Source organism: Hyla sarda, chromosome 6 (genome assembly GCF_029499605.1).
Source record: "Hyla sarda isolate aHylSar1 chromosome 6, aHylSar1.hap1, whole genome shotgun sequence".
Classification (NCBI taxonomy): Eukaryota; Metazoa; Chordata; class Amphibia; order Anura; family Hylidae; genus Hyla; species Hyla sarda.
Genome location: NC_079194.1, coordinates 224,191,916 through 224,212,448, shown reverse-complemented (window position 1 = coordinate 224,212,448; position 20,533 = coordinate 224,191,916). Strand labels below are relative to the sequence as shown.

The window sequence follows — 20,533 nt, the reverse complement described above, 5'->3', positions numbered from 1 at the left end:
ATTTGCTCACATTGTGTGAGCTCCCGGCAGGAGAAAATAGGCGTTCCCCATCAGGCGCAACATGACTGAAGCCTGAGAGAGCTGTGCCTTACCATACCCCGCATGCACTTCCTAAGTTTGGACTTCTGCATGTCCTGGTGGAGACCAAACTAACTGTTTGACTTGTGGCAGGGAACAGAACAGAGCCACCTAGTGGCCGTTTTTTCATTTACATTAAAAACATATAAAGGTTGAGCATTTTAACAGCAAGTAGATAGCAAAGTGTCTTATAATTACATAAGGAACATTATATTAAAAGTTTAGTTTGCTGACAGGTACTCTTTATGTGACAGAGACGTTGTCATGCCTTGTAAACAGAAGTCCTCACCCTGGGAGATTGACTGGTGTAAAGCCTTCACCTACTATAGCATCACAGAGGCAAAACAATCAATAAAACGTAACTTTTAATAGTCTACTGTTTAAAATAATATACCAATATCAGCTTTGTGACCTATAATATCCTATTGTGGATTTGGATATTAAAATCCACCAATACAAAACATAACAACCAACCCCAGAACAAAAGACTTATTGTGGACCTCTGATGGAAAGAGGAACCAACAGTGAGGTACCCTCATCCAGACGCGTTTCACCCGCACTATTTTAGACAGGATCCTTAGGGGACATAACTCCAGTGGTGAACACAAACAAATGACATCCAGTATGGATACGCAAGTAATCACAAAAATCATGGATATCACAATCATAGACAGATAATAAATTATAGACACTTACTATAGCCCTATATAGACACTAAACAAACTGGCAGTGAGACCGAATGGTGCTCAGCTTACTGGAGTTTTGAATGCCACTCCACTGTAAAGGTTCTCATAAAGATTCTATAGCTATTGGTCAAACTGCTATTCTTCAGGATTCCCCCATACACATACATGCCTGCATGCACCTCTGATGGCAGCTAATCTCTAAGGCCATGTTCAGACGGCGAAATTTATGCCATAATTTACTGAGATTTTACTGTCCTATTCACACGGCGGCCATTCCGTGGATAATCCTATTGAATTTCAAAGGAATTCTTTGTTTTGAGAAGACAGAATTCCTCTAGAATTCTGACAGAATTATGCAATTCCGTTCAGCAACCTTTGCGGAACAGAAATTGTGCTTAAATGCGGACATTCCGCTGCCTGAACATAGCTTAAGGAGAACAAAATGTGTTGAAATTTAACGTGCCAGATGCTTTTTTTGTCCGGGGAGAGCCAGGGGTCCTCTGCTAAGCTTGACAGGTTCAGGTGATTTTCTCTATTGTTTATTGGGGCATTTACGTAAAATCATATGTAGACTAGATTGCAGAATGATTGTCAATGCAGTTGTAAGAATAGAGAATTATATTATAAGAAGTTCTTTGTGATTGTCAATGTGAATGTTAAGTGTTTTCGTGTCCTATTTTATTAAGGAGACAAAATAAATGTTGTTCTTTGTTTTTCAGCGTGAAATCGTGTTTCCATATCATAGATGTTTGCAAGTCTCGTCCAAACCTATCTGACGCAGCTAACCGAAATAAAACATCAGTCATGAGACCGGTCGCCTCAGCTAGTGCAGCTAACCTTTCAGCCGGGTTCACCAAAATTGGCAATGTCAGGAGTCAGGTGTGTGGTCATTGCCTGCTGGAGGGTTCACGCTGTTCTTTTCCCAGCTCTGTGTTCTGTATCGCATTTATGTGGGTTTCTTCGGCACCATTTGAAGGGAGTGTACTTGTATTACATTCAGACCTACAGTCTAGTGCGCAGAGAAGTAGATGCCAGGGATTGTGTTGTATAAAGGGGGGGATATGCAGTGGCATAATCCAGGGAGGGATCCTACTGACAGATTTCCTGTCTTTCTAGTAAAGAGAAGCTAGAACTTGTTTTTCCTTATTGGGCTGGATATGTCTTTTACTATTTTGTAAACAACATTTTCATTTTCATGACTAGTTCGCCCTCTAATGGCTGAATTGCACTTTCCATGTTCATTGTAACGTGTGGTATTAAAGCTCGGCCTTATTCAGTGGAGCTAAGCTACAGTATCATACACAACCCATGGACAGGTCTGGGAAGACTGCATCATGCTTTTTAATCATGGGAAAGAAACATTTAAAATGTGTTTGTCCTTAATAGGAAAAACTACAGGTTTTAAGTTGTCATGGATTAGAAAAACATGGCAGCTTTCTTCCAAAAACAGTGCCACACCTGTACACGAGTTATGTGTGGTGTTATAGCTCAACTCCATTTATAAATGAGTCTGAGCTGTAATACCTCAAATGACGTGTGAACAGCATGACACAAACCCCTTCCCCAACATCTCATGTTTTAACCCCTTCAGGACCAAGCCCATTTTGGCCTTAAGGACCAGAGCGTTTTTTGCACATCTGACCACTGTCACTTTAAACATTAATAACTCTGGAATGCTTTTAGTTATCATTCTGATTCCGAGATTGTTTTTTCGTGACATATTCTACTTTAACATGGTAGTAAATTTTTGTGGTAACTTGCATCCTTTCCTTGTGAAAAATCCTAAAATTTGATGAAAAATTTGAAAATTTTGCATTTTTCTAACTTTGAAGCTCTCTGCTTGTAAGGAAAATGTATATTACAAATAAAAAAAATTTTTATTCACATATACAATATGTCTACTTTATGTTTGCATCATAAAAGTGACGAGTTTTTACTTTTGGAAGACACCAGAGGGCTTCAAAGTTCAGCAGCAATTTTCCAATTTTTCACAAAATTTTCAAACTCACTATTTTTCAGGGACCAGTTCAGGTTTGAAGTGGATTTGAAGGGTCTTCTCATTAGAAATACCCCACAAAAGACCCCATTATAAAAACTGCACCCCCCAAAGTATTCAAAATGACATTCAGTCATCATTTTAACCCTTTAGGTGTTTCACAGGAATAGAAGCAAAGTGAAGGAGAAAATTCACAATCTTCATTTTTTACACTCGCATGTTCTTGTAGACCCAATTTTTTAATTTTTACAAGGGGTAAAAGGAGAAAATGTATACTTATATTTGTAGCCCAATTTCTCTCGAGTAAGCACATACCTCATATGTGTATGTAAATTGTTCGGCGGGCGCAGTAGAGGGCTCAGAAGGGAAAGAGCGACAAGGGGATTTTGGAGAGTACGTTTTTCTGAAATGGTTTTTGGGGGCATGTTGCATTTAGGAAGCCCTTATGGTGCCAGAACAGCAAAAAACCCTCACATGGCATACCATTTTGGAAACTAGACCCCTTGAGGTACGTAACAAGGAATAAAGTGAGCCTTAATACCCCACAGGTGTTTCACGACTTTTGCATATGTAAAAAAAAAATATTTTTTTTTCACTAAAATGTGTGTTTCCCCCCAAATTTCACATTTTTCCAAGGGTTAATAGCAGGAAATACCCCCCAATATTTGTAACCCCTTCTCTTCTGAGTATGGAGGTACCCCATAAGTTGACCTGAAGTGCACTATGGGTGAACTACAATGCTCAGAAGAGAAGGAGTCATATTTGGCTTTTTGAGAGCAAATTTTGCTCGGGGGGCATGTCGCATTTAGGAAGCCCCTATGGTGCCAGAACAGCAAAAAATACCCACATGGCATACCATTTTGGAAACTAGACCCCTTGAGGAATGTAATAAGGAATAAAGTGAGCCTTATTACCCCACAGGTGTTTCATGACTTTTGCATATGTAAAAAAAAAAAAAAAAAATTTCCACTAAAATGTGTGTTTCCCCCCTAATTTCACCTTTTTGCAAGGGTTAATAGCAGAAAATACTCCCCAAAATTTGTAACCCCATCTCTTCTGAGTATGTAGGTACCCCATAAGTTGACCTGAAGTGCACTATGGGCGAACTACAATGCTCAGAAGAGAAGGAGTCATATTTGGCTTTTTGAGAGCAAATTTTGCTCGGGGAGCATGTCGCATTTAGGAAGCCCCTAAGGTGCCAGAACAGCAAAAAAAACCACACATGGCATACCATTTTGGAAACTAGACCCCTTGAGGAACGTAACAAGGGGTACAGTGAGCATTTACCCCCCACTGGTGTCTGACAGATCTTTGGAACAGTGGGCTGTACAAGTTTTCATTTTCATGGACCACTGTTCCAAAGATCCGTCAGACACCTGTGGGGTGTAAATTCTCACTGCACCCCTCATTACATTCCGTGAGGGGTGTCGTTTCCGAAATGGGGTCACATGTGGGGTTTTGTTTTTTTTGCGTTTGTCAAAACCGCTGTAACAATCAGCCACCCCTGTGCAAATCACCTCAAATGTACATGGTGCACTCTCCCTTCTGGGCCTTGTTGTGCGCCCCCAGAGCACTTTGCGCTCACATATGGGGTATCTCTGTAGTCGGGAGAAATTGCGTTACAAATTTTGGGGGACTTTTTTCCCTTTTACCTCTTGTGAAAATTTTAAGTATAGGGCAACATCAGCATGTTAGTGTAAAAAATAAAAAATGTTTACACTAACATTCTGGTGTAGACCCCAACATTTCCTTTTCATGAAGGGTTAAAGAAGAAAAAGCCCCCCACACCTTGTAACGCAATTTCTCCCGATTACAGCGATACCCCATATGTCGCCCTAAACTGTTGCCCTGAAATACGACAGGGCTCCAAAGTGAGAGCGCCATGTGCATTTGAGGCCTAAATTAGGGATTTGCATAGGGGTGGACATAGGGGTATTCTACGCCAGTGATTCCCAAACAGGGTGCCTCCAGCTGTTGCAAAACTCCCAGCATGCCTGGACAGTCAACGGCTGTCCGACAATACTGGGAGTTGTTGTTTTTCAACAGCTGGAGGCTCTGCTTTGGAAACAGTGGTGTACCGGACGTTCTTATTGGGGGAGGGGGGCTGTGTAAGGGTATGTGTATATGTAGTGTTTTTAACTTTTTATTTTATTTTGTGTTAGTGTAGTGTAGTGTTTTTAGGGTACAGTCACATGGGCGGGGGATTACAGCGAGTTTCCCAGCGCAAAATTTGCTGCATCTCAAGATGCGAGAAACCCACTGTAAAAGCCTCGCCCATGTGAATGTACCCTGTACATTCACGGGGGTGGCGGGGCGGGGGGGGGGGGCTTGCATCAGCTGTTGCAAAACCACAACTCCCAGCATGCATGGTCTGTTAGTGCATGCTGGGAGTCATAGTTTTGCAACAGCTGGAGGCACACAGGTTAGGAAACACTGAGTTAGAAACAGACAATGTTTCCCAACCAGTGTGTCTCCAGTTGTTGCAAAACTACAACTCCCAGCATGCCCAGACAGCTGAAGGGCATGCTGGGAGTTGTAGTACGGCAACATCTGAAGGGCCAGATGTTACTGAACTAAAACTCCCAGCATGCCTGGACAGTCAGTGCATACTGGGAGTTGTAGTTTTGCAACAGCTGGAAGAGCACAGATTGGAGACCATTATACAATGGTCTCCAAACTGGGGCCCTCCAGATGTTGCAAAACTACAACTCCCAGCATGCATGGTCTTTAGTGCATGCTGGGAGTTATAGTTTTGCAACAGCTGGAGGCACACAGGTTAGGAAACACTGAGTTAGAAACAATGTTTCCCAACCTGTGTGTCTCCAGCTGTTGCAAAACTACAACTCCCAGCATGCCCAGACAGCTGAAGGGCATGCTGGGAGTTGTAGTTCGGCAACATCTGAAGGGCCAGATGTTGCTTAACTAAAACTCCCAGCATGCCTGGACAGTCAGTGCATGCTGGGAGTTGTAGTTTTGCAACAGCTGGAAGAGCACAGATTGGAGACCATTATACAATGGTCTCCAAACTGAGGCCCTCCAGATGTTGCAAAACTACAACTCCCAGCATGCCCAGACAGCCAAAGGCTGTCTAGGCATGCTGGGAGTTGTAGTTTTCAGACTCCTAGAAGCAGCAGTGAAGATCTTCACTGCTGCTTCTGAGGACCATATACTCACCCGTCGCTGCTCGTCCACGTGGCCGGTCCCGCGCTGCTCCTCGGTCCCGCCGCTGGATCAGGTAAGTCCGCCGGTCCCCACGTGTTCCCCCCGAATGCCGCAGGTCCCCGCGAGCCCCTGCAGCCTTCGTCCCCCGTTCTGCCCGACTTCCAGGGGCGGGCAGTGCGGGGGATCTGAACTTTCACCCCAGATCACTGTGATTGGTCCACAGGGACCAATCACAGTGATCGCTGACCAGGACCATCAATTGATGGTCCTGGGGGTGAAGCAGAAGTTGTCCCCTGCTGGAAACAGCGGGACTTCTGCCAGTTAACCCGTGCGATGCTGCGCATCGCCGGGTTAACTGCATGTCATTTATAAACGCCGGGATGCGCGAACGCACTGCACAACCCGGCGTTTATATATGACATTCTGCGGGAAGGGGTTAAGGACTTCTTTAGAATTGCATATGAGTTCCAGGCATTTGTTCTATTGGATATTCTCAGAACATTGACTCTGTAACAATAGTTGGCCTGGCAGTTGCCTGATGGACACTGGCGTAGCTTCTCTAACCCCTGGTGATGAGCTGTCATTTCAACAGGATGTATACATTTGAATAACTAACCATGTATGAACATCTGCTCTGGCTCATAAGGTGGGGTTTTTAGCAGACAATCATTCCTGACCCATGGAGCTTAAGGACGTGGAATGCATTAAAGGCGTAATCCAAGTTAAAGGGGTATTCCAGGCAAAATCTTTTTTTATATAGATCAACTGGCTCCGGAAAGTTAAACAGATTTAATACTTCTATTAAAAAATCTTAATCCTTCCAATAGTTATTAGCTTCTGAAGTTTTCTGTCTAACTGCTCAATGATGATGTCACGTCCCGGGAGCTGTGCATGATGGGAGAATATCCCCATAGGAACTGCACAGCTCCCGGGACGTGAGTCATCAGAGAGCAGTTAGACAGAAAACAACAACTCAACTTCAGAAGCTAATAACTATTGGAAGGATTAAGATTTTTTAATAGAAGTAATTTACAAATCTGTTTAACTTTCCGGAGCCAGTTGATATATAAAAAAAGTTTCAGCCTGGAATACCCCTTTAAGTTTACCTATGCACAGATCTCCAGAACAGCTCCCCAGGTCTTTGTTATAAAGTGAGAGGTGAGTGGAACATGCCTGCTGTCACTCCATTGATTCTCTGAGCGGTGTACCTGGCTACCTTTTAGATATGTAGACAATGAATGGATCAGCAGTGTTCATACGTGACTCACATTTCCATTTATAACAACAACATAGGGCCCACGTTCTGGAGATTGCTGTGAGGGTTCAGCAGTCGCCCTCCCCACGATCTGACACATTTCCCTATCCTGTGCATATGGCTGACGTAAACTTATCTTGGAATGCACCTTTATTGAGACAACTCACAGGACCAGATCTGAGGAACACTGACCAATCCCTGTGATAATTGAACTTGTTAATTACAGTTGTTATGTGCTTGTATATTTAGTGATTGAATAAAATGTTATTTATGTGTTTTAGGCTTTAACAACTTCAGGACACTCAGTTATACACCATGGGATTCCAGTGCAGGCAGGAACTGCTCCGTTTGGTTGTAATGATGCTTTTCAGCAGACCCTTATACTTTGCCCCCCAACCATACAAGGTACATCATAGTAATGCATCAGAGGTTTTGATTGGTGATGTTCCATGTACTAAGATCCCCCCTGTCCCTGTTTAATTCTGCTTGGCTCTCCTTAGAAGCTGAGTTCAGTGTACAGATTGATAGAAAGTATCATAAACTTTCTGTGAATTCCTCTACACCTCTCACTATGCTTTCCAGGGAAAGCACCTCTGCCTCTTCATTATAGTGGTGGTCTTGGCACCCTTACACCCAGCAGCCAATTCTTGAATTCTCTGACACATGTCAGAAGTTTGGAAACATCCTACGTGCTCTTCATTGACATAAATATTTTGTAAATGAACTGTTTAATTTTTTTTTTAGGCACAGTATGTTCAGAAAGTTTTCAGACCCTTTCTCCTTAATCCACATTTTGCTATGTTGAGGCTTTGTGCTAAAATAAAAAATAAAACCAGGTTTTCCCTCAGTTTTCTGCAATCAATACCCCATAGTTAGAATATGAAATCAGAATATTGGACATCTGTATGGCCAGGACATGAGTAATCAAACCCTTTACTTAGTTGAAGCAGAAGCCATTACAGCCTCCAATCTTCTTTAGCATGATGCCACAAGGTTTGTACACATGGATTTGGGGATTTTTTTTGCCATTCTCTGCAGATCCTCTCAAGCTCTGTCTGGTTGGATGGTGACTGTTTGTGAAAGCCATTTGTTTTTTCTCTCTATAAATTTTCCATTGGGTTCAAGTCAGGACTCTGGCTGGGCCACTTAAGGACATTCCGCCTTGGCTGTGTGTTTAGGGTCATTTTTTTGTTAGAAGATGAACCTTCAGCCCATTCTGAGGTCCGGAGAAAGCATTAACATTTTTCATTAAGAATATCTCTTTTTGTTGCTCCATTTACTTTCCCTTAACTCTAACCAGTCTTCCATTCTCTGCCACCGAAATACACCCCTACGGCATAATGACTCCAATCAAGGTGTAGAAACATCTCTGAAATGATTAAGAGAAATGAAAGGCCCCCAAGATCTAAAAAAAAAAAAAAAAAATAATCTAAAATTCTGTTTTCACTGTGATTTATTCTGTCATTATGGGGTATTGGGAGCAGAGCACGGGAGGGATTGAATTTCTTTTAATTTTTAACACAGAACTGTCACATAACAAAATGTGCAACCAGTGAAAAGGTCTGAAAACTTTCTAAATGCATTGTATACTATATATTTTTTTTTGTAAACTTGTTTTATTGCTTTAACTGACATTTAATAATGAAAAAACTATTTTTTTTCTGCAGGAATCCCACCAAATCACGGCAAACCCACAAGTTATTCTGTGAGAGTAGATAACGCTTTACCCCTAGTTACACAGGCTCCAGCCATTCAGCCCATACAAATACGACCAGGTATCCTGTCTCAGGTGAGTTTTTCTTTTATAAAGCATTATAACTGAGATTTGGGTAGGGGGGGTTTTTAAGGTGGTGAGGGTGAGATGGCTTTCCAAAACAGATTTAAATGGGCACTGTCACCAACTTTATTTTTTGATATGTTGTAGTACTTATGTACTACAACATATCTCTAATATACTTTTTTTTTTTTTTTTATTAAAATGGTTTAATTTACATTTGAAAACCGGCCACTAGGGGTCTCCCTCCTAGTGGCTGGCTGCAGCCTAGCGTGACGTCACACCTGAAAAAGGACTGATTTTGGCCTGGCAATCAGTCCTTTTTCAGTTAGGCTGCACTTGCTGTCAATCAGACAGGCAGGGAGCGAGCGCATTGGCTCCCCGGCCACTGGCTGGGAGGCCACTCCTCCCGCACATCGCCGCCGCCGCTGTCCCTGCATGCCCGCTGCCGGACTCTGCAGTAAGTCTAATGAGGGAACGGGGTATGCAGGAGGGGGGTTTGTGATGGAGGGAACTGGGTATGGCGCGGGGGGGGAGGGAGACAGAGGGGACGGGCTAGCGCCGCATGTAACTAACTAATAGTTTATCTACACAGGGTGCCTCCAGCTGTTTCTATACTACAACTCCCAGCATGCCCTGACAGCCAATAGATGTCAGGACAAGCTGGGAGTTGTAGTGGTGAAACAGCTGGAGGCACCCTGTGTAGATGAACTAAGGGCGGAAGTCCCCCCCAGCAGGCATCAGTGACGTGGTGCCTGCTGGGGAAGTCTGCCTGGTAGTGAGCACACTGCCAGGCAGACAAAAGGCATTTTTAATATAGTAAAAATAAAAATTTAAAGCAGGGAGGGGGTTAGGGATAGATTGGCAATAGGCAGGGACAGAAAAAAAAAATAGGATGGTGGGAGCTACCCTTTAAAGAAAAATCTGTACCCAACCGCTTTTTAATTCTACATACAACCTAATTTTGCCACTCAAGACTGAGGGATCTGGACAAGTAGGCTGTTAAAACCACCCTTGGAGACCTTTTAGTTCTGGGGCAAAATGGTTTCACCATATCAGATTTATACAAGGCTTTTAGAGGCTGCCTGGTGAGATTTAACACCAACATAAGTCGCAACCCAGGACCTGAAAACCCAAAATATTAGAAGGCTGGAAACTGGAAAAAAAATGTAGCAACCAAAACAAGAAGATATGAATTCGAGTAGAATACAGACATAGCGCACATCTACAATCTTGTATAATGATCTGATTGCTTCTCAGCACAATATCAAAAACTAACAGGTTGTTAGTATACATTTTTGATCAAAAAGTACAAGCCCACTCGCCACGTCAAGGCCACCTATTTAGAGTGGGTCCCTAACGTCCCTAGCATAAAATGGCGTAGCACCAGGCGAGAAGATAATTGGCTTTAACATAATGTATCAAATGTGATTATGTCCTGGACCTGTTATGCCCTATATGCTTTGTGGATCTTAAAAAAAAAAAAAAAAAAAAATGCAGAAATAAGAAAAACTTTAAAAACAAAAAAAAAGCATAAAAAGTAATGTAGTAATTTATGCTGCTTAACCATTGACTTAAATGTATATGCGTTACCTTTTCAGCACACATGGTCGAATGGAACACAGCCAATATTGGTTCCCACCTGGCAACAGGTGACAACTGTGGCGGCAACTACCACAACCCTGGCCTCTGATACCATGGCTGGACCACAGAGACTGGGAGACTGGGGGTGAGTTATTCACACAAACATGGCCTTAGCCACATATATAGCATGAGCAGTTCTGAAATCTCATCCACCACATTATATTCTAAGATGTAATTTAGATTGCATGGAAAAGGTTTCCCTATGTTGTTGGTCCCCTTACCTTCTCCATGCAGCTTTCCTGGAATCCATCTGTATCATCTGCCTTATGTTGGACTATACAAATGGTTTGCAGATAAGACCGATTAGTGCTATGCCAATGCATATAATGTTAGTGATCCTGTATGGAGAGTGGCATAAACGTAAAAAAAATGCCATGCTTAGTCCTGCATAAGGGATTAACCGGTTGGACCCATTGATTTTAGAGTGGCCAGATGTCCATCTTTTCAAAAAGTTTTATTCATTTTTTAAGTAAACAGGAATATATGCATATAAACCACAGAGAAACAGTATGGAGGTGTCAGCAGAATGCATCAGCAAAGCTAGAGTCCTTTTAGGTCAGATGTTTATCTAATGTGCATGGGGGTTTCTGATTCTTCTTTAATAGTAGTTGTTGGAAAGGATTGGCCATGATATATTTTAACATGCAGGATCTTTTTCTCATTGGAGATAAGCTTTCAGCAGTGTCTAACACTAGCAGCTGACCAAATAAGCTTTTAACCAGCAGCTTTGTAAGGTGTATAGGCATTTTAAGGCTGGGTTCACACTATGTTTTCTCCCATACGGGAGCGCATACGGCAGGGGGGAGCTAAAAGCTCGCGCTCCCGTATGTCACCGTATGGGCTCCCGTATGTCATTCATTTCAATGAGCTGACCGGAGTGAAACGTTCGGTCCGGTCGGCTCATTTTTGCGCCGTATGCGCTTTTACAACCGGACCTAAAACTGTGGTCAACCACGGTTTTAGGTCCGGTTGTAAAAGCGCATACGGCGCAAAAATGAGCCGACCGGACCGAACGTTTCACTCCAGTCGGCTCATTGAAATGAATGACATACGGGAGCGCATACGGTGAAATACGGGAGCGCGAGGTTTTAGCTCCCTCCTGCCGTATGCGCTCCCGTATGGGAGAAAACGTAGTGTGAACCCAGCCTAAGACAGCTCAATAAGTTCTCTTGTCCTTGGTATACTGGTGGGGGTACATCAGCAGCTGGAGAATTGCATGGTATCCAGTTGCTCTTCAAAATATCTGACTTAAATGTCTTTATGTTATTTCTCTCTATTGTGTTGTTTATTTTTTTAATAGAAAAGTCATTCAGCATGGAAACCATTACAGCTCCATGATTCTACAGCCTCTCCTAACCAACCAAATGGCACTGTCAGCCCCTCAGCCAATCAGTTTAGGCATCGCACATTTGGTGTGGCCTCAGCCTGCTGCTAATAAAAGGAATAAAATCTGTCAAAACAGGTACAATCTCCATCCATACAAGGACAGCCTTTTTGTGTTCTGTGTACTCTAATAACCTGATCTTTAATGATTCACTGATAACCTCTTGGTTCATCTTTGTAGGAGTAACACAATTCAGGACGCCAGTGTCCACAGTAAAGCACTTACCTCTCCAAAGAAATCAAACAGCGCAAAGACCACAGAGTCTGAAAGTTGTTCATTACCACAGGACAATCAGTACTTGGAAGAGCACGAGGAAGAATCTTGTAAGGCGTCTGTAGAGCTGGTCCCAGATGTGTCAAGTCAACAAAGGCAAGAGATTGTCATAGCTGATTCCCCGAGCCCCACAGGGAGTGTCATTACTATTAGCAGTGACACGGATGAAGAGGATTCCACACAGACTCACTCACTGAGAGAGTAAGGATTTGGTTTTGAACAATGATAAAATAAAAGTTTGCTTATCCCTGCTAGCCTAAGTCTATTGCCTGGTGGATTAAACAATTCTTGTTTTTCATTACCTAGATGTAAAGGCAGTCTGGACTGTGAGGCCTGTCAAAGTACTCTGAATATTGATCGTGTTTGTTCATTGAGTAGTCCAGACAGCACCCTGAGCACCAGCTCTTCAGGGCAGTCCAGCCCCTCTCCCTGCAAAAGACCCAACAGGTAATCTTTTAAAGTGTACCTGTCATTTGCAAACACTTTTTATAATGCGGATAATAACATTATATGTATATTTGTACTATACATTGGCTAAAAAATGTGTATATTTTTGGGTGAAAAAATACTGTCTTGTCCCTTCACCTGTTTCTTGTGTATCTTGGCTGGGACAAAATACAGGAAGTGTGGGCGGACAAATAGGGCTCTGTGCCGGCTCCTGGCTTGTCAGTCAGCCTGCTATGTGAGCAGGGAACATGTCACAGAGCCTCAGTGTACAGAGCCCTGCTTGTCCTCAGTGCACAGAGCCCTGCTTGTCCCTCAGTGCACAGAGCCCTGCTTGTCCCTCAGTGCACAGAGCCCTGCTTGTCCCTCAGTGCACAGAGCCCTGCTTGTCCCTCAGTGCACAGAGCCCTGCTTGTCCCTCAGTGCACAGAGCCCTGCTTGTCCCTCAGTGCACAGAGCCCTGCTTGTCCCTCAGTGCACAGAGCCCTGCTTGTCCCTCAGTGCACAGAGCCCTGCTTGTCCCTCAGTGCACAGAGCCCTGCTTGTCCCTCAGTGGACAGAGCCCTGCTTGTCCCTCAGTGGACAGAGCCCTGCTTGTCCCTCAGTGGACAGAGCCCTGCTTGTCCCTCAGTGGACAGAGCCCTGCTTGTCCCTCAGTGGACAGAGCCCTGCTTGTCCCTCAGTGGACAGAGCCCTGCTTGTCCCTCAGTGGACAGAGCCCTGCTTGTCCCTCAGTGGGACATTACATAAAAAGTTTTTGCAAAGATAGTGCCCATTTATCTCTGTATGCAATCTCATATCATTTCCTCATTCTTTGTTGGGCCCCGGTGTGAGGAATCTGTGATCAGTTTACAGCAAATACTAGGAGAGTGATATCTGAATGATCCTCATTATGCCTCTGTTATGATGCTGTAACTTTTGTCCTTCCTTATACAGCATGTCTGATGATGAACCCGAGAGTGGGTGTGACACTGTAGATGGTTCTCCAAGCTCTGATTCATCTGGCCATGACAGCCCATTTGTTAAAAGCAGCTTTGTAGCAGATACCAACCAGAATGCAGAAAAACGGGCATCGGAGAAAACTGAAAGTAAACCAGCAGTATGCACGTTAGTGGTCCCACCTATCAGGATTGAAAACCGCAAGTTCAATTCACATCGGGCTACCAACAAAGGTAAACCTCTTCATCATCACTTTACTTAAATGTAGCTCAAAATGGAACATTACCATAAAATGTTAAGTAGAGCAATGTGCAAAGTATGTGTCCTTTCAGACCAAAATGCTATTATAAATGCTGACAAAGCTACTTTGCCCACCCCCTCCTCCCACTTACACCTTCAGTAAGCAAAAAGGTAACACAAAAAAAAAAAAAAAGCTTCACTTCTGAATAGTAATAGTGTAGAATAATATGTAAATACAGAGAACTGCTAGAGATTGCTAGAGAACTGCTAGAGATCTTTCTGGTTTGTGTTTTCTAGATGCAGCTTGCCATCCCTTAATAAAAGGACGTTCAGCCCCAGGAAGAAAAAATCATCCCACTGGCCTTGGGAATCGCCAGCAGAAACTTACATCAGCATTCCAACAGCAGCCTCTGAGCTTTAGTCAGGTAAGGGTGACTTATATGTCCATATATGTTTTATTAAAAGCAATAACATGAAAAAAAAAACACTTGTCTTACATCTGCTGAACACAGGGTGTTCTTATTGTAGTCTATAGGTTGAAATTCTTAAATGCAGATGGGTTTGTAGATGGGTCGGCAAGGCAACCTCTGGTGCTTTGTATTCAGATACTGCAAAGTAAATATCTGAGTTGAGTGGAGAAAAAAAATATATGTATACCGTAGTGCATGTCCTGTTTAAAATTTTTTTTTTTTTTTTTTTTATCCGCTCAATGCCTGTTAAATATTGGACACCAATTGTCCCCATTCAGGTTAGTGGTATCCGTCGGGACCCGGTGATGTCAGTTTTGCTCTGACCCATTCAGGGTCCATTTGGCAAAAAAGAGCTAAAAAGTCCCTGAACGGGTTGTTGCACAATGGCAGTATAGCCCTATCCTTAGAGCAGATGTTGCAAAACTACAACTCCCAGCATGCCTGGACAGCCTTCGGCTGTCCAGGCATGCTGGGAGTTGTAGTTTGCAACAGCTGGAGGCACCCTGGTTGGGAAACACTGCCTTAGAGGCAGATAAATCTTTATTTGGGGGGTTTGAGTGGTAATTTCTAAATTAGAAATTGTTTTATATTTTGATCTCCAGTTATTTTACGCCTAAGTTTTCTTATGAAGTAATAGATCCTGTAGAGGTTGACATACAGAATTTCATTCACTTGTGTAAAGTAAAAGTGCGTGGTAGCAAGATGCACCAAATCTATAAAGAGGCGCAAGCTTTCTAACACATTTGATGTATTTTTTCGGTATGCCACGCAATGAAATTTACACCAGCTAAAGGATGTTATAATTTAGACCAATTTCGGACGTAAATTATATTACATCTGACAGGCCATCTTAGGCCATGCCCTCTCCTGCTAAGCCATTCTCGATTTATCAAAAATGGTCAGAGCAGCATAAAAAGGTGCAAATTGCTATTTTTTTGCTGGTGTTCAGGCCTTGAGAAACTGCCACCATAGCCTTGAAAGGGGCACTCCCCTGGAAAACATTTTTTTCTAAATAAATTGGTGCCAGAAAGTTAAACAGATTTGTAAATGACTTCTATTAAAAAAATCTTAATCCTTTCTGTACTGACCACAGTGCTCTCTGCTGACACCTCTGTCCATATCGGGATTTGCTTCTGCTCTGGACAGTTCCTAAAATGGACAGAGGTGTGAGCAGAGAGCACTGTGGTTAGACAGAAAGGAAATTATAAAAGAAAAGAACTTCCCCTCTGAAACATACAGCAGCTGATAAGTACTGGAAGGATTAAGATTTTTTAATAGAAGTAATTTACAAATTTTCTGCCACCAGTTGATTTAAAAAAAATATTTTCCAGGGGAATACCCCTTTAAAGCTTGGCCCATTCTTTCTTTTACTTTAGATGTGTTCAATTAGAAAGGAATCTTGCATAAATTGAATAACAAAATGATAACTCCTTTTGACAGATGCAACATTTTGGAACAGGACATCAAGAATGGAATGGAAACTATGGGCACAGGAGACAGCAGGCATTTATTGGGCCTACAGTTGCTGGTCATCATTTTACCCTTCAGCATGGAAGCCCAAATCACAGTGCTGTGCATGCTCATCTTGGTGGACAGCCTGCTATCCTTTCTTATCCACCCTCTGCTCCGCTGACCACAGCAGCTCCCGTGGCCCACCTCCTTGCATCGCCGTGTACCTCAAGGCCGATTTTACAGCATCCGGCTTACAATCTCTCTCATCCCAGCGGCATCGTTCATCAGGTCGCGGTGGGCATCAATCCCAGGCTTTTACCTTCACCTACCATGCACCAAACTCAATACAAACCAATTTTCCCATCCCACTCATACATCGCTGCCTCCCCAGCCTACACAGGATTTCCGATGAGCCCTACGAAACTCAACCAGTATCCATACATGTGAGGAATCGTTAAAACTTCAAAGGAAGCTCAAAGATTCAAACACTTGGTTTGAAGCGGAATGAAACGTAAAAACAAAAATACATACAAACAAACAAACATGGCTTTTGATAATGAAAATAATCAAAAATAATTTGGCCATGGCACAAGAAAACAAATATTTTTTGAATCATGTAGACTTGGGTGCAATTTAAAACAATCTTGAGCTTTAAGAAAAAAAAATGAAAAAGATAAAAATTCACTTTTAATGTGTTTTGCACATTTGGTATAAATCGTCTCTGGTCCTGTTCTCCTCTATTGTAAACTCTTAGACAGGTGACTTACGGGAGCAGAAGTTCACTTTCTCTCCTGCTATTTTTTTATACAATTGCCTTCTAACTAGTGCAAGACACGTCTTTGGGAAGCCATTCAGCGTACAGGTTTAGCGCAACAAATGCACATAATGTCAGTAATACGGTATAAGTCGTGTACGTTGTTTCTGTTCTCGTATGTCTTGGTGTTTCAGTGTTGGGTCACATGGCTACTGAGTTGATGTTCACACTGCATGTGTCTTTTGCATGGGCAGAAGAAAAAAAAAAAGTTGCCTAGACCTTGCTATTCAATGTCGTCGTCCTAATAATCCGCTGCATTGTATACTGTTCCCACACATAGTGCCTTAAATATTTGAGGTTGTTAATGTTACTTAATATATTAATGTCAATTTCAGCACTTAAACTTCAGATCTGCTGATATATAAATATCTATTTTTTTTCGAATAACTTGAGTATTTGCTCAACCTAGGGGTTTGTTCATTCGTTTTGTTTGGTTGTGTGCTACGATTTTAGGTTTAGGTGCTTTACTTACCAACAGAACAGCATGTATTTTTTTCTTATTTTTTCTTTTTTTATCTGTGCTGTAGATTTTAGTGTCTTTATTTTAATGATTTTTTTTCCCCAGATGAAATAGATATTTAACAAGCGTCAAGTAGCTTGAAACGCTTTTTTTTTTTTCCACTTAGATTTAACGCTGGCTGCACGTTTTTTCGGTAATCACACAGACGGAAACTGCAATATTGTCTGATAAGTGGGTTCTTCACTTTTTATCGTCACTGCGTTTGTCCAATTGGCTGGATTTTTTTTTATTAGTATGTATTTACCGGTGTAGTAAGGCATGGTCGGGTTTACGGGAAAATAACATTTTGACCTTTTTTCGGTCTTGGCTGAGGCTGCAGCATTTTGCTGGGCAATGTCTTGCAGGCACTTCCAGCACTGAAGAGGTTAACACTACAGCACGTGACGGCGTTGGACAAACCGCACAGTATTTGATCTGTCGCATCGAGAAATATTTACTCTAGAAGTTTGATAAGATGTGAGGTTTTTAACCTTTTTGTTTTTCTTTTCGTGTGTGCAATTTTAGCTATTTTATGCATGTGTTTTAAAGCCTCATTTACATAATTATTTTTGTTTTTTTCGAGTGGTGACTGCTTATTTAATACATTCCGTCAGGGACATGAAATTATGTGCATATTTCAAGATTTTTTTTATTTTACCAATTGCGCATCGTCCATATCAAGTTAATTTATCCAGCACCAAAGACTTTGGAAATCATCCATTTCTTAAGATGAAATGTTAAGGAAAAAAAAAAAAAGATATATATATATATGAAATGGTAGCTACATTTTTTTGCATAGACCTAAATTATACTGTAGTATAGTGGTGGGCTTTAAGAAAAATGGTATTAAGACTAATGTTTTTAGCTTTGAGCAAGTAATAATTCTATCATTTATCTTGAATGTATAATAGATAAGCTGCTATATATAACAGACGCCACTTTTGATAGCTGTGAACTTTAGCTTCATATCCCGTTTATACATAGTCGCCTTACTTCTGTTTTTGGAGTCTAATTCTATATGAAAGTGTAGTGGGGTTTTCTGATTATTATTATTATTATTATTTTGTATTACGATTTACTTTCATGTTTGGCGTGTCCTTTGTAACTACTGTATTGTAAATTATGGAAACCTAATGGCATATGTTATTTTTTTGGGTTGTGTGTTTATGCATCAGTATTTTATCTCCATAAATTTTAAGCTCATTACTGCATATAAATGGGTGTATTAATGTAAGTTAAATTTTTTTTTTTATGTTTTCATATTGCTGTTGTGTATACTTTTAAAGAAGAAAAAAATGTACCTTGCAGGCTTGATTTAACTTTTTATGATTTTTTTTTTCTTCAAATCGGAGCTATATAAAGATAAATAAGCCAGTGACTGGAACCATGAGACGTTATAGGCTGGAGGTAGTTTGGATGTTTCATAGCTTTTATGTCCTGTAACCCATTAACACCACTATATACAGCACTTGCCCTACTGTCCGTAAGCTAGCATTGCTCTTGATAGACTCCGTTAACCATTGCTAGTGTAACCTGGTAAGAGCTGAATTTACAGGCCTAGCACTGGTTGGTTTTAACACAAGCAGTGTTTTATTTAATGAATGTTTCAACAAAAATGTGCCTATAAGACAATTTTATAAAACAGAGAGAGAATTTCATATAAAAATAAATTTAAAAAAAAGCAGTGTTAATGAGAAAAATCTAAAATGCAGGGTAAATATCCAGTTTTACTTTTTTGATACTGGATGTGCTGTTTCCCTGCCCAAAAAAAAAAGAAAAGAAAAGAAATTTCACTATGCATAATGTACTTCACTAACCGATCCTGTTATTTTGGTACAGTTATCACAACCTTGTCTGTATTATGACCTTATTGATATGACTTACAGATGTTGCAAATATTATGCGTGCTTAAAGAGGACAATGTCACCCGACAAATAGTTTTTTCCATCAAATAACAGTCCTAGAGCACTCTTCATTTTGTCATTCCTCCTGGAAATATATCAATACATCTGCAATGCAGAGTAACAACAACGTAGCCTTCTCAGCTTACCCTCTGTGATTTCCTTGCTGCACGGACCAGGTGTTGAACCCACCTCAGCAATGCAGAAAAACGAAAGAATGTCAAGCGCAAGGCTCGGGGGAACGTAAATTTATTCAATAGCCATAATAGACAGACATCAGGACTTCACAAACGTACAGATGACGCGTTTCGGCCTTAGCCAAATGGCCTCAGTCATATAACAATGACTAAGGTTGAAGGACTAGGGCCATTTTGCTAAGGCCGAAACGCGTCACCTGTACGTTTGTGAAGTCCTGATGTCTGTTTACTATGGCTATTGAATACATTTATGTTCCCCTGAGCCTTGCGCTGGATATTATTTTGTTTCAATACATCTGCAATACACAGCTTCTTTGTGTATTTGACATTAAAACTGCAATGTTCTTCTCTCAATTGCAAGTTACAGTAACACTATAGTTTGCAGCAACTGTGCCACGTTGCAGCTGCCGCATGTGTACAACACGACTCCCATAAAATTGCTGTATATCCAGTAAAATTGTGCAGCCATTGGCAACCATGTATGGATAACTGCAACGTGAACATGGATTGGTCACTATGCAGAGGCACCCTTAGTGAATTGGGGATTAACATAGTAACATAGTTTATAAGGTTAAAAAAAAGTCCAGAGTTCACCAAGTTCAACCTATATTTCTAATGCGTCCCTACTGAGTTGATCCAGAGGAAGGCAAAAAAAACTTCATACTAGAGGTAAAAATTCCTTCCCGACTTAAAATATGGCAGTCAGAATAAATCCCTGGATCAACGTTCTTTCCCTATAAATCTAGTATCCATAACCTGTAATGTTATTACTCACAAAAAATGCATTCAGACCCCTTTTGAACTCTTTTACAGAGTTCACCATGACCACATCCTCAGGCAGAGAATTCAACAGTCTCACTGCTCTTACAGTAAAGAACTCCCGTCTGTGCTGGTGTAGAAACCTTCTTTTCTCCAGACGTAGAGGATGATGCCTCCTTGTTATAGATACAGTCCTGGGTATAAATAAATCATGGGGGAGATCTCTGTACTGTCCCCTGATATATTTATCCATAGTTATTAGGTCGCCCCTAAGCCTTCTTTTTTCTAAACAAAATAACCCTAATTCTGATAATCTTTCTGGGTACTGTAGTCCTCCCATTCCCTGTATTACCCTGGTTGCCCGTCTTTGAACCCTCTCCTGCTCCTCCATATCTATCTTGTACACTGGTGCCCAGTACTGTACACAGTATTCCATGTGTGGTCTGACTAGTGATTTGTACAGCGGTAGAATTATTTCCTTGTCGTGGGCATCTATGCCCCTATTGATGCACCCCATGATTTTATTTGCCTTGGCTGCAGCTGCCAGACACTGGTCACTACAGCTA

General features: G+C 41.6%; 1 protein-coding gene across 1 annotated transcript in view; it reads left to right on the top strand.

Annotated features, from left to right (window-relative positions):
* HIPK3 (homeodomain interacting protein kinase 3) overlaps positions 1-19,269 on the top strand; it is a 116,300-nt gene extending 97,031 nt beyond the window's left edge. Inside the window, exons 7-16 of the mRNA XM_056526604.1 lie at positions 1,484-1,643; positions 7,459-7,582; positions 8,845-8,966; positions 10,553-10,680; positions 11,896-12,057; positions 12,160-12,453; positions 12,559-12,699; positions 13,633-13,868; positions 14,173-14,300; positions 15,786-19,269. Coding sequence (XP_056382579.1) covers positions 1,484-1,643; positions 7,459-7,582; positions 8,845-8,966; positions 10,553-10,680; positions 11,896-12,057; positions 12,160-12,453; positions 12,559-12,699; positions 13,633-13,868; positions 14,173-14,300; positions 15,786-16,244 — 1,954 coding nt within the window. The 3' untranslated portion in view covers positions 16,245-19,269. The remainder of the gene's footprint in view (positions 1-1,483; positions 1,644-7,458; positions 7,583-8,844; positions 8,967-10,552; positions 10,681-11,895; positions 12,058-12,159; positions 12,454-12,558; positions 12,700-13,632; positions 13,869-14,172; positions 14,301-15,785) is intronic.
* The last annotated feature ends 1,264 nt before the right edge of the window (positions 19,270-20,533 follow it).